The sequence below is a fragment of the Protobothrops mucrosquamatus genome, unplaced genomic scaffold (genome assembly GCF_001527695.2).
Source record: "Protobothrops mucrosquamatus isolate PMUCROS unplaced genomic scaffold, P.Mucros_1.0 scaffold4996, whole genome shotgun sequence".
In the NCBI taxonomy this organism is placed as follows: domain Eukaryota; kingdom Metazoa; phylum Chordata; class Lepidosauria; order Squamata; family Viperidae; genus Protobothrops; species Protobothrops mucrosquamatus.
The window spans coordinates 141,665-155,815 of record NW_015390877.1 but is presented as its reverse complement, the minus strand read 5'-3'; the positions used below and the strand labels follow the sequence as shown (position 1 = coordinate 155,815).

General features: G+C 45.6%; 1 protein-coding gene across 1 annotated transcript in view; it reads left to right on the top strand.

Annotated features, from left to right (window-relative positions):
- Nucleotides 1-14,151, top strand: part of LOC107299478 (plexin-A4-like) — a gene marked incomplete at its 5' end in the record, with an annotated part of 61,810 nt that overhangs the window by 5,284 nt on the left and 42,375 nt on the right. The window contains 6 exons of the mRNA XM_015828832.1: nucleotides 2,656-2,792; nucleotides 4,265-4,465; nucleotides 8,575-8,668; nucleotides 10,338-10,577; nucleotides 11,637-11,783; nucleotides 12,839-13,073. Of these exons, the coding sequence (XP_015684318.1) occupies nucleotides 2,656-2,792; nucleotides 4,265-4,465; nucleotides 8,575-8,668; nucleotides 10,338-10,577; nucleotides 11,637-11,783; nucleotides 12,839-13,073 (1,054 nt within the window). The remainder of the gene's footprint in view (nucleotides 1-2,655; nucleotides 2,793-4,264; nucleotides 4,466-8,574; nucleotides 8,669-10,337; nucleotides 10,578-11,636; nucleotides 11,784-12,838; nucleotides 13,074-14,151) is intronic.

The following is a 14,151-nucleotide window of genomic DNA, read 5'->3' as shown; positions in this document are numbered from 1 at the left end:
TATTCTGTGATAATCACTTGGTGGATTTTTGCTGCAGTCTTGTGCAGCTTTCTTTCTTGTGGCTGTAGCAACATTAAAACACAATAATAATAATACAGAGAAGAGCAACAAAGGTGATCAGGGGACTGGAGGCTAAAACATATAAGGAACGGTTGCTGGAATTGGGTATGTCTAGTTTAATGAAGAGAAGGACGAGGGGGGACATGATAGCAGTCTTCCAGTATCTCAGGGGCTGCCCCAAAGAAGAGGGAGTCAAGCTATTCTCCAAAGCGCCTGAAGGCAGGACAAGAAGCAATGGATGGAAACTAGACAAGGAGAGAAGCAACCTGGAACTAAGGAGAAACTTCCTGACAGTGAGAACTATTAACCAGTGGAACCACCTGCCTCCAGAAGTGGTGAATGCTCCAACACTGGAAGTTTCTAAGAAGAGACTGGACAGCCATTTGTCCGAAATGTTATAGGGTTTCCTGCCTGAGCAGTGGGTTGGACTAGATGACCTTCAAGGTCCCTTCCAACTTTACTACTACTACTACTACTACTACTACTACTACTACTACTACTACTACTATCATCATCATCATCATCATCATCATCATCATCATCATCATCATCATCATCATCATCATTATTATTATTATTATTATTATTATTATTATTAATATTGGGTGATCTTTTTTTCAGTGTATCTTTTACCTTTCGCTTTTAGAGTTAGAATATCAGGGCTAGGCAACCTTGGCTCTTTTATGACTGGTGGACTTCAACTCCCAGAATTCCTGACCCAGCAGGCTCAGCTTGGAAACCTCTCCCTTTCCCCTCAGCATGGCTGGCTCAGGAATTCTGGGAGTTGAAGTCCACCAGTCATAAAAGAGCCAAGGTTGCCTACCCCTGGTATAGGTAATCAATGATCAAAATGCTCATTTAGTGACCGTTTGAAGTGACAACAGCACTCAGTGAAGTCACTTAGGTCTGTGTTTCGTACCGACGACCGTTGCAGCATTACAGTTGTGGTCACAATTACTGAATTAACCTATTTTCTGGATCCATCCAATCAGTTGAACCGGACATTAATTTGGCTGGGTTCTTTTAGCTACGAGGCATATGCTGGCTGGGGAATTCTGGGAGATGAAGTCCACGCAGCTTAAAGGTCACCAAGGTGGAGAAAGGCCGGTTTCGTGGGATCAAGAGGGCATCCAGCTTCCTCCTAGCGGTTCCTTCATCAGAATTTCAACCTTTTCTGCCAAAGTAGTTGGAGAGAAATGGGGGGGGGGGAGAACCAGGAAGGGGGAGTGAACCCCTAATTTAAATGCAGGGGGCGGCTTTTCACGTGGGACCCAGCTGAAAAGTTTTTCTATTAAAATGCAAATGAAAGGGGGGGAAAAAAAAGCAACTCCAGATTATTCACGGAACAAAAAAAAAGGCCGGATGTCTGGCGGTTTCTTCAGGATCACAGAGATGGGTTTGCTTCTTAAATAAGATGTGGGGGGGGGAAGGAAAGGGGGGGACACGTTATCTTGATGATGGGCTGAGAGGCAGAGAGGAAGGGGGGGACAGGGATTGAAGTCTTTCCTTATTTATTTAGAATGACAGGTTGCTGCAAGGTTTTTTTTATTATTATTATTTTCAGGTAATGGAAACCGAAGGTGGCTTTGGGGTTGGATTCAGGAGAACCTGTGTGTGTGTGTGTGTGTGTGTGTGTGTGTGTGAGAGAGAGAGAGAGAGAGAGAGAGAGAGAGAGAGAGAGAGAGAGATCATGTAAAAGAGAGAGGGAGAGATAGAAATCAAGCTAAATCCATCCGTCCATCCAGCCATCCAGCTATTACCAAAAAAGGACATTGTTTCAATAATAAAGCAAAATTTAGCCTTCCTTCCTTCCTTCTTTCCTTCCTTCCTTCTTTCCTTCCTTCCTTCTTCCTTCCTCTTTTCTTCCTTCCTCCTTTCTTTCTTTCTTTCTTTCTTTCTCCTTTCTTTCTTTCTTTCTTTCCTTCCTTTCTTCCTTCCTTCCTTCCTTCCTTCCTTCCTCCCTCCTTTCCATTTTTCTGCTCTTCCCTTCCTTCTTCCTTCCTTCCTTCCTTCCTTTCTTTCTTTCTTTCTTTCTTTCTTTCTTTCTTTCTTTCCTTCCTTCCTTTCTTCCTTTTCCTTCTCTTTCTCTTCTTCTTTCCTTTGCTCCCTCCCTTCCATAGTTCTTTCCTTCCTTCCTTCCTTCCTTCCTCTCTCTTCTTCTTTTCTTTGCTCCCTCTCTCCCTTCCTTAGTTTTTTCCATCTTTCCTTCTTTCCATTTTTCCTTCTTTCCCTCTTTCCTCCCGCCCTCCCTTCCTTCTCTCCCTCTCCCTCCTTCCTTTCTTCCTCTCTCTTCTTCTTTCCTTTGCTCCCTCCCTTCCTTCCTTAGTTCTTTCCTCCTTTCCCTCTTTCCTTCCCTCCTTCCTCCCTCCCATTCATAAAACTACTAGGCCTCCCACCTTACTTCAAGGTAACTCTAACAGGTAACTAATACACTTTCCAGTCTTATTATAAAAAAGCTTTCCGAGGATGCCAGCTCAGATCTGTCGTCCTCCGAACGAACCAACCTCTGGTCCTTTCTTTTCATCGGCCGCTCTTTCACGGTGTCGCTACCCCATTCCGTTTCACTTTCTTTTCTTTTTCCTTCCCTTTCCTCAGATGCTGTCTCTTTCGGACCTCAGGCCAAAGCAAGGCCCGATATCCGGCGGGACGCAAGTCACGATCACGGGCAAAAACCTGAACGCGGGAAGCAGCGTTTCCGTAATGTTTGGCGAATACCCTTGTCTTTTCCACCGGTAAGTTTCACCGCTGGGGGCGGGAGAGGGCGTGGGACTATACAGGTGGTCCTCGACATCCAACCGTTCTTTTAGCGACCATCAGAATGTACAACGGCACAGAAAAACCTGACTTACGACCGTTTTTCACACCTATGTCCATTGCAGCGTCCCCACGGTCACGTGATCCAAATTCAGAGGCTCGGCAACTGGCATGTACTTACGGCGGTTGCAGCATCCCCGGGGGGGGTGTCACCTGATCCCCTTTTGCGACCTTCTGGCAAGCAAAGTCAGCGGGGGAGCCCGATTCACTTAACAACCGTGTGACCGGCTGAACGGCGGTACCTTCACCACTGGGGCAAGGAAGGTCGTAAAAGAGAGCAAAGGTCGTTGAACAACCGTCTCGCTTAGCAACAGGAATGTTGGGGGCTCCGTTACGGTTGTTAAGTCGAGGATCAGCGGTAAAAGCCGGAATTCTGTAGCTCAAGAATTGCAAAGCCAGTTGAGGGAGAAAGTGTCTCTTTCTAGCCCCCCCGTTGGCCTGTGCAGCTTGGTTATCTGAATTAATTAATTAAACATTAAATTTAGATATGCCCCCCCTCACTCACAAAAGTAGAGATTTAATAATAATAATAATAATAATAATAATAATAATAATAATAATAATAATAATAATAATAATAATAATAATAATAATAATAATAATAATAATAAAGTTGGAAGGGACCTTGGAGGTCATCTAGTCCGACCCCTGCTCAGGCAGGAAGCCCTATACCATTTCGGACAAATGGCTGTCCAGTCTCTTCTTAAAAACCTCCAGTGTTGGAGCATTCACCGCTTCTGGAGGCAGGTTGTTCCACTGGTTAATGGATTTATCTGTGTCCTCAAGGTCACCTGAGTGGCGCAAATGGGTGTGGAGACTTCTTGGGACAGATTAAACCTCCAAGTGGCCTCAACGACTCTCTAAAAAGATGCAAATGACCAGCTGTCTGCAAGGAGTATAAATCCTTCCGTTCCCCACCATTCAGTCAGAACCTGAAGAAGCTTCTGGAATGAGAAGCGAAACGTCTTCAAAGATAAACAAGAGAGTCCAGTTGCCTCCTGAAAAAAACACCTTTGGGACAACATTCAGTCAGAACTGAAGAAGCTCCTAGGATGAGAAGCGAAACGTCTTCAAAGAAAAACAAAATCCAGTTGCCTTTTTTTGGGGGGGAAAGCACTTTTGGGACAACGGTGACCTGGACGATGGAGAATCTCCCTAGACCAGGGGTAGGCAACCTTGGCTCTTTTATGACTCGTGGACTTCAACTCCCAGAATTCCTGAGTCAGCCTGGCTCAGCTTGGAAACCTCTCCCTTTCCCCTCAGCATGGCTGGCTCAGGAATTCTGGGAGTTGAAGTCCACGAGTCATAAAAGAGCCAAGGTTGCCTACCCTTGGACTAGACTTACAACATTTTCTACAGCTGGTTTAACTTCCTTTCATTTTCCCGACAGGAGGACGGCAGAACACATCATCTGCAACACCACGGCTTTTGGGAACGTCTTGGAGAAGAACATGGTGGACGTCACCGTGAAGGTGGACAAGGCCACGTTGCGCAAGGAGCTGGAGAAGGCTAAGATGCACAAGGAGCTCAAGTTCAAATACGTGGAGGACCCAAACATTTTGAGAATCGAGCCCGAATGGAGCATTGTCAGGTAAGGAGGTCGTGAGGAAGGACGCGTCCTTCACGGGGGACACGTCTCAGGGTGGGGCTGGTTGAGAAATATGTCAAGGAAAGAAGGTAGGGAGAGGCGAAGGAAGTTGGCTAGCTGTTAACTGGTGGAGAGCGTCTTTATCCCGTTGATTCCAGATCGTTGGGCATTCCAGATGAGTGGCCTTCACCCCAATGATGTTTCATTGGTTAGAAATGGTGGCCCACAGGAAGCCCCCTCAGAAGCAGAAGTCAGCCCCTTGCTTGATGTTTCCCAACTTTGGTGACTTTAAGATGGGTGGACTTCAACTCTCAGAGTTCCCCAGCCAGCACCTTCTTTCTCATCACCTCCTTCCTTCTCCTTCTTCTTGTCCTCCTCCATCTCCACCTTCTCCTTGTCCTTCACCTCCTTTCTCCTTCTCCTCCATCTCTTTCATCTCCTTCCCCTTCTCCTTCTCATATCTCCTTCTCCACCTCCACCTCTTCTTTCACTCCTTCTCCTTCACCTCCTTCTCATTTCTCCTTCTCCACCTCCTCCACCTCTTTCTTCACTCCTCCTCCTCCTTCTCCTCCATCTCTTTCATCTCCTTCTCCTCCTTCCCCTTCTCCTCCTTCTCATTTCTCCTTCTCCACCTCCACCTCTTCTTTCACTCCTTCTCCTTCACCTCCTTCTCATTTCTCCTTCTCCACCTCTTCCACCTCTTCCTTCACTCCTCCTCCTTCTCCTCCATCTCTTCCATCTCCTTCTCCTCCTTCCCCTTCTCCTTCTCATTTCTCCTTCTCCACCTCCACCTCTTCTTTCACTCCTTCTCCTCCTTCTCCTTCACCTCCTTCTAATTTCTCCTTCTCCACCTCCTCCACCTCTTCCTTCACTCCTTCTCCTCCTTTCTCCTTCTCCTCCATCTCTTTCATCTCCTTCTCATTTCTCCTTCTCCACCTCCTCCACGTCTTCCTTCACTCCTTCTCCTCCTTCCCCTTCTCCTCCTTCTCCTTCACCTCCTTCTCATCCTTTCTCCTTCTCATTTTCCTCCTCCTCTTTTCTCCTCCTTTTCTTTCTCCCTCATCTCCTCCTCCAGCTGTAGCTCCTCTCCTCCTTCATCTCCTTCTCCTTTCTTCTTCTCATTCTCTTTCTCCTCCCCTTCTACTTTCTCCCTTCCTCTCCTTTTTCCTTCTTCTCCTTCTCCTCCTTCACCTCCACCTCCACCTCCTCCTTTACTTCCTCCACCTCCTCTGTGTTGTCCACATTGCCAAGAGTTAAGCCTTTGCGATTTTCATGGCAACGTTTTTTAGAAACCGTTTGCTCTTCTCCTTTCTTAGTGGTTGAGGGAGAGGGACAGGTCCAAAATCACCAGCGCTCCAACACTGGAAGTTTTTAAGAAGAGACTGGACAGCCGTTTGTCCGAAATGGTATAGGGTTTCTTGCCTGAGCAGGGGGTTGGACTAGATGACCTCCAAGGTCCCTTCCAACTTTATTATTATTAGTGGTATTATAACGGAACTTCGTGCTTAAGCCAGGACCAGAACTGGCAGTCTCCCACTTTTGTACCCTGTTGCTTGCACTACTTCATCAAACTCTTTTAATTCCGAGCTAGTAGATTCACTCCAGCCAGTGAGAACAACTTCAACATATCTGCACAGTTCTAGGAAGTTGGAATAGAAAAGACATAGGAACGGAGAAGTCATTTTCCCCCCTCCCAACCCATGATATTTTTACAGGTGCTCCTTCCCCAGATCCGTTCGGTCTCATTATTGTATTAATTTGCATTTAAAAAGGGCTTCCAGTTTTTGATCCAATTAGGTTTCGAAATACACATTTTAAAATGCGTCCTGAGAGCATTTGAGCCGAGGGTGTGAAATTCCAAGAACAGATACATTCCAGCCCTTGCATATATTAGGGTTTTTTTTAAAAAAAAAAAAATGTACGAGGAGCGTTCTGTAAGTAGAAACAGCTTTTAAAACTGCATATATTAGGCAAACGTGCGTAAAAATGCAGATGAATTGAGAGAGGGGGGGTGTCTTAGAAAAAAAGTGCAAAACGATATAGGGTTGAGCGAAGGTAAGACGAGGAGAAAATAAGAAATGGAGATTAAACTGAAATTCACACGTCTCTTCGCCTAATTATATCTCGGAGTTTAAAAAGATTTTTCATTCCCCTTGTTTAACAGATTTATTTCAAAAATCTATCTGAAGGAGCTTTCTGTTGTTAAGAGGACAGATTGTGGTGATTACAGCGGAATAAATTCAAGCCTGGGCTATATTTATGTTTTTTTAGTTTAAAAAAACAAGAAGGTTTTTTTAATTTCTTAGACAGCAAATGCACTTGAGAGACAGGATCGCTCCAGATTTTCCAATTTGGTAAAAATCCCCAGCTTTCAGCCAATCCGTTGCTGCATTTGTCCGAAATGGTATAGGGTTTCCTGCCTGAGCAGGGGGTTGGACTAGATGACCTCCAAGGTCCCTTCCAACTTTATTATTATTATTATTATTATTATTATTATTATTATTATTATTATTATTATTATTATTATTATTATTATTATTATTATTATTATTATTTATTTTGCCTCAATTAAAAGTTTTGCAGACTTCAGCAAACCCTGAACATCTTTTTATTATCACGGTCTCTTCTTCATCGGGGGACCCTAACCCGTTTCAGTTTCTTTAGCAAACATCCTGACTATGGAGCTAGTCCTCGGGTTACGACCACAATTGAGCCCGAAATTTCTGTCCTTAAGTGAGACATTCCTGAAGTGAGTTTTGCCCCATTTTTACAACTTTCCTTGCCTCGGTTGTTAAGTGAGTCACTGCAGGTAATAAGTTAGTAACCTGGTTGTTAAGTGAATCTGGCTTCCCCATTGACTTTGCTCATCAGAAGGTAGTCACGTGACCCCGGGACACAGCAACCGTCGTAAGTACATGCCAGTTGCCAAGCGTCCGAATTTTGATCACGTGACCGTGGAGATGCTGCAGCGGTTGTAAGTGTGAAAAACGGTCCTAAGTCACTTTTTTCAGTGCCGTCGTAACTTTGAAGGGTCACAAAAATGAACGGTTGTAATTTGAGGACTTCTTGTATTGTGCAGCGTCCTTCCTTACCAAGAAATTCATTCAACTCATTAAAATTCAAGAACATAACTTTCCTCTAATCCAGGGGTCTTCAAACTTGGCCCTTTGATGACTTGTGGACTTCAACTCCCAGAATTCCTCAGCCAACGTGCCTGGCTGAGGAATTTTGGGAGTTGAAGTCCACAAGTCATAAAAGGGCCAAATTTGAAGACCCCTGATATATGTGGTCTACTTTCAGTGCAATGTATGCTGATAGGTCAAACTGAGAATGGATGAATGGATGAATGAATGAATGAATGAATGAATGAATGAATGAATGAATCTATCGATCGATCGATGAATAAATCAGTCAAGTCAATGAACCAATCAATCAATAAATGAATCTATAAATGAATGAATGAATGAATGAATCAAGTCAACTAACCAATCAATCAACAAATCTATGAATGACTGGCTGAATGAATCAATGAATCTATGAATGAACAATCAATCAATGAATCTATGAATGAATCAGTCAAGTCAATCAACCAGTCAATGAATCTATGAATGAATCTGAATGAACCAATGCATCTATGCATAAATCTATGAATGAACCAATCAAGTCAATCAACCAATCAGTCAATGAATCTATAAATGACTGACTGAATGACTGAATGTATCCTATGAATCTATGAATGAATAATTAATGAATCTGTGAATGAATCAATCATGTCAATCAATCAATCAATCAATCAATCAATGAATGAATGAATGAACGACAATGACTCTATGCATGAATCCATGAATGAATGAATGAATCAACAATACTATTATTACCATTTGGAAGTTGTTGAATTAGCTCTTCTTGTGGAAACCAATGGATGAGGCTTACAGTGGACTGATTTTGAGTGGCTGGCCAGAATTTCATTTTTTAATTTGTTTCATTGGGAGACACAGATTGATTCATCCTCTGATAAATCACCTTGAGAAACATCCATGGAGGTGGGTCGCAAGGTTCCTGCTAATTTTTGTCCCTTTTTTTTTCTTCAATTCTTCTTATTTATTCATCAGTGGAAATACACCTGTCACAGTTTGGGGCACCAACCTGGATCTCATCCAGAACCCTCAGATCCGAGCCAAGTATGGTGGGAAAGAACACATCAATGTGAGTTATTAAACTGAAAAATAGGATACTCAAAGGCTGAACGTGAGAAACGTAGGATGTTGATTGGCTGAGGGAGTTTTCTGGCCAACATCTAGGGGGGTTTTCACCTTTTGTGGGACTTCAAATTACTCATGGTAAGAAGAAGGTTGTTTCCTAGCACTGTTCCCCCCCCCCCTTTTTTTGACATTACCTGCATTGTGTCCACAAGTTGGGGCAAACATATAAGGAAGGGGTGCTGGAATTGGGTATGTCTAGTTTAATGAAGAGAAAGACGAGGGGGGACATGAAAGCAGTCTTCCAATCTCTCAAGGACTGCCCCAAAGAAGAAGGAGTCAAGCTATTCTCCAAAGCACCCAAAGGCAAGACAAGAAGCAACGGATGGAAACTCATCAAGGAGAGAAGCAACCTAGAACTAAGGAGAAACTTCCTGACAGTGAGAACAATTAACCAGTGGAACCACCTGCCTCCAGATGTTGTGAATGCTCCAACACTGGAAGTTTTTAAGAAGAGACTGGACAGCCATTTGTCCAAAATGGTATAGGCTTTCCTGCCTGAGCAGGGGGTTGGACTAGATGACCTCCAAGGTCCCTTCCAACTTTATTATTATTGTTGTTGTTATTATCTTCAGGAGGAAGTCTTTTCCAGAAGTCTCCACTGCATGGGACACCTGTGTGAAGGTGTGTTTCTTTAAGGAATGCAAGGAGTTGATAATTTGACTCACTCAAGTCTCTCCTGAGGTCATCAAGTCCTCTTTTGATTGCAAATTTCAAGACCTTGAGTGACAGGAGGAATTTCTTGATGGGGAGAATAATTAATCAGTGCTACGGGCTGCCTCCAGAAGTTGTGGTTACAACGACACTGAAGGATTTTAAGAAGAGATTGGACAACCATTTGTCTGGAAGGGTATGGGGTCTCCTGCCTGAGCAGGGGGTTGAACTGGAATACCTCCAAGTACCCTTCCAATTCTGACATTCTGTTATTGACAACAGACAGATAAGAGGTAGCTGTGCCCAGAGCAGAAAATGGAAGGTGGGAAACATCTCTTTAGTTTTTTCAGCCTTATCTGTAGGTGCCCATCCTATGGAACATCCCCCACCCTCCAAAAGGAGATCAGCGCCATCTCTGTTATCCTTCTGGACGTCCCTCAAGACATCTGGAAACTTATCCAGGGGAGATCCAACCTAGAACTAAGGAGAAATTTCCTGACAGTGAGAAGAATCAATCCCTGGAAGGCCTTCATTCCAGAAGTTGTGGGTGCTCCAACACTGGAGGTCTTCAAGAACAGCCGTTTGTCCAGAATAGTATAGAGTCTCCTGCTTGAGCAGGGGAGGGGGTGGACTAGAAGACCTCCAAGGTCCTTTCCAACCTTCTGTTAAGACCAAGTTAGGCCTGGGAATCTCAGAGAACTACAGAGATTCTTAGACGGTTCTACTGTAGGTGATCTTTGACTCACTCTCTGTGTGCGGTTTGAATTTGACTTACTTCAAGGAAGACCAGGTCTTCACTAACAGCCCAAACGTTCCATCCGAATATTTGTGCAGATTTGGGGATGGATCCCCCTCCTTGCGGTGCCGATTGTAGAGACGGACGCAATGCATTCCTCTTTTCTAAGGTTGGATGACATGAAGTATGGATTTGCTCCTCAGCCTTCCCCGTTCTTTGTTTTCAGGTCTGCGAAGTTCAGAACGAGACGGAGATGGTCTGCCAGGCTCCGGCATTAACGGTGGACCCTAGTAACCAGTCTGATCTTGCCGAACGGCCGGATGAATTTGGCTTTGTCTTGGACAACGTCTTCTCCTTGCTGATCCTCAATAAGACCAATTTCACCTACTACCCAAACCCTGTCTTTGAGGCCTTCAGTCCCCCCGGGATTTTGGAACTGAAACCTGGAACCCCTCTGATCTTGAAGGTAGGGGGGCCCTGGACGTGCGGGCTCAACTTTGTCCAACATTTCCACTGATGAGCCAGGCAGTCGTTAAGTAGTCCTGCCCCATTTTACGACCTTTTTTTCCGCGGTTACTAAGTGAATCACTGCAGCTGTTAAATAAACCATATGCAGTGGTGGGATTCAAATACCTGAACAACCGGTTCTCTGCGTGGATGCAGGCCTGGGCCTCCGAGGCTTAGAACGTACTTCCGGAAGTGACATCCACGTACTTCCAGCGGGCTGTTGTAGGCCTGGGAGGCCTCCTCCCGGCCTCCGAGGCCTAGAACAGACTTCCGGAAGTAACATCCACGTACTTCCGGCGGGCCGTTGTAGGCCTGAAGGGCCTCCTCTAGGCCTCCAAGGCCTTGAACGGACTTCCAGAAGTGGCATCCATGTATTTCCGGCAGGCCATTCTAGGCCTGGAAGGCCTCCTCCAGGCCTCCGAGGCCTAGAACGGACTTCCGGAAGGGACATCCACATACTTCCGGAGGGCCGTTCTAGGCCTGGGAGATCTCCTCCAGGCCTCCGAGGAGTGTTTTTCAACCTTCGCCATTTTAAGATGTGTGGACTTCAACTCCCAGAATTCCTCAGTCAGCTGAAGCAATGGCATCTACACAAGCTGAAGCAAGGGTGTCTAGTGGATTGTGAGTTGTGTAGCTTGGGGGTATATTTGAGAATAGGCCTTGTCTCTTGCAGTTATTAGTCAGGAGTCTGGTAATGGGACAGAAAGGCAGAGAACAAGTCTTTAAAGCAGTGTTTTTCAACCTTCGCCATTTTAAGATGTGTGGACTTCAACTCCCAGAATTCCCCAGCCAGCATAGCTGGCTGGGGAATTCACCCTCAACTTCAGGTGTTCAGTATTTCAACGGTTCTCTCGGGACACAATGTCCCTCCACTATCTTTTAATGGGGAAAGAAGGTTAAAGAAGACTGAGGAGCTAGGTCGGGAATAACTAGTTAGCCAAATAATAACTAACTAACTAACTAATTTACATGTGCGACGGTTAGAGTGGCAGGTGGGGACACCAAAGAGAACGCCTAGGGGAAGAACTTAACCCCACCGGTGGCTGGAGGGAACGCCAAGCTGAATTACACTGTGCTCATTGGGGAGAAGCCCTGCGCGGTCACCGTCTCCGATGTTCAACTGTTGTGTGAATCCCCAAATCTTACAGGACGGCATAAAGTCACGGTAAGGAATATCTGCTGGCGTGCTTCCTGAAAAGAAAAAAAAACAGTCACTCATGTCTTGGAACCCGGAGGGCGATGATCTCCTGCAAAGAGAACAAATTGACACGATTCCTCTTTTTTGTGTGTGCATAATTTATTGTTCTTCGCTTATTCCTGTGTTGCTAGTAAACGGAAGAGCCTCGCTTTTCGTATCGGTTTTAATATCCTTAATATTTTAGATCCTCCAATTTCACCTGTGAGGTTCCCGTGTTCTTTCCATCACCCCTTGAATCATGAGATCTAGTGACTTCATCGTTCACAAGGAGCGGAGAATGCTAGAAGTGGGAATTGAGCTCAGCAAGTGAGATTAGTGCAGTCTGTCTCAACCTTGGCTCCTTTGAGAGGAGTGGGCTTCAATTCCCAGGATTCCCCAGCCAGCAGGGACCATGAGGACTAGTGACTTTGTCTTTCACAAGGAGAAGAGAATGTAGAGGTGGGACTTGACCTTAGCAAGTGAGACTAACGCAGTGTTTTTCAACCTTGGCCCTTTTAAGAGGTATGGACTTCAACTCCCAGGATTCCCCCCACCCCCAGCATGGACCATGAGATCTAGTGACTTCATCTTTTTCACTTTTTATTTTATTCAGAAGCTTAAAATACAAAATCCCAAAGGGAAAAAAAATTAGCAGAGACAAAACAAAACTCGACAAGTTCATTTAAAAATGTGAATTGAAAAGAGAAAAAGAGAAAAACATGTTTGCGTCTAGTTTGTGTGTGTGTGTGTGTGATTTCATCTTTCGCAAGGAGAAGATCATGAGATCTAGTGACTTCATCTTTCAGCCAGACAAGTGAATGCTAGGAGCGGGTCTTGAGCTTAGCAAGTTCGATTACTGCCGTCTCTCTCAACCTCGGCTCCTTTAAGAGGAATGGATTTCAACTCCCAGGATTCCCCACTCAGCGTGGACCGTGAGAGCTAGTGGGCTTGCTGGCTGGGGAATTCTGGGAGTTGAAGTCCATACCTCTTCAAAGGAGCCAAGGTTGAGAAACACTGGCTTAAATCCCTCACTCTCTCCACAGGCTCGTGTCGGAGGCATGGAGTTCTCCCCGGGCATGGTGAACATCTCCTCCGACAGCCCGCTCAGCCTGCCTGCCATTGTCAGCATCGCCGTGGCCGGCGGCCTCCTCATCATCTTCATCGTGGCCGTCTTGATCGCCTACAAGCGGAAATCTCGGGAAAGTGACCTCACGCTGAAGCGACTCCAGATGCAGATGGACAATCTGGAGTCCAGGGTGGCTTTGGAGTGCAAGGAAGGTACTACAAGCCAAAGAGAAAGGCTTTGGATAATAACGATAACAATAAAAATAACAATAATAAAAAAGTTGGAAGGTACCTTGAAGGTCATCTAGTCCAACCCCCCTGCTCAGGCAGGAAACCCTCTACCAGGGGTGGCGAACCTTTTAGAGACCGAGTGCCCAAAAACTGGCCCTGGCCCCGCTCCTGGTCTACTCTAGGCCAACCTTGGCATCTCTATCATTTGTGGACTTCAACTCCCAGAATTCCTCAGCCAACATGGCTGATCTAGCCCAGGGGTACGCAACCTTGGCTCTTTTATGACTGGTGGACTTCAACTCCCAGAATTCCTGAGCCAGTCATGCTGAGGGGAAAGAGAGAGGTTTCTAAGCTGAGCCACGCTGGCTCAGGAATTCTGGGAGTTGAAGTCCACGGGTCATCAAAGAGCCAAGGTTGCCTACCCCTGGGCTAGGAGTCTCACCACTTAGAACAGGAGGACTTAGGACAAGGGTAGGCAACCTTGGCTCTTTTATGACTCGTGGTCTTCAACTCCCAGAATTCCTGAGCCAGCCATGCTGAGGGGAAAGAGAAACATTTCCAAGCTGAGCCATGCTGGCTCAGGAATTCTGGGAGTTGGAGTCCACGAGTCATCAAAGAGCCCAGGTTGCCTACCCCTGGTCTATTCTAGGCCAACCTTGGCATCTCTATCATTCGTGGACTTCAACTCCCAGAATTCCTCAGCCAACATGGCTGATCTAGCCCAAGGGTAGGCAACCTTTTCTCTTTTATGACCCGTGGACTTCAACTCCCAGAGTTCCTGAGCCAGCCGTGCTGAGGGGAAAGGGAGAGGTTTCCAAGCTTAGCCATGCTGGCTCAGGAATTCTGGGAGTTGAAGTCCACAGGTCATAAAAGAGCCAAGGTGACCATGGGGATGCTGCAATGGACGTAAGTCTGAAAAAGGGTCGTAAGTCACAGTTTTTCAGTGCCGTTGTAACTTTGAGCAGTCACTCCACGAACTGTTGTAAGTCGAGGACTATTTTCCCTCGAAGGGTTCGTTCTTCTTTTTTTTAAAAAAAGCATCCCTTTCCCCCCCCTTTCC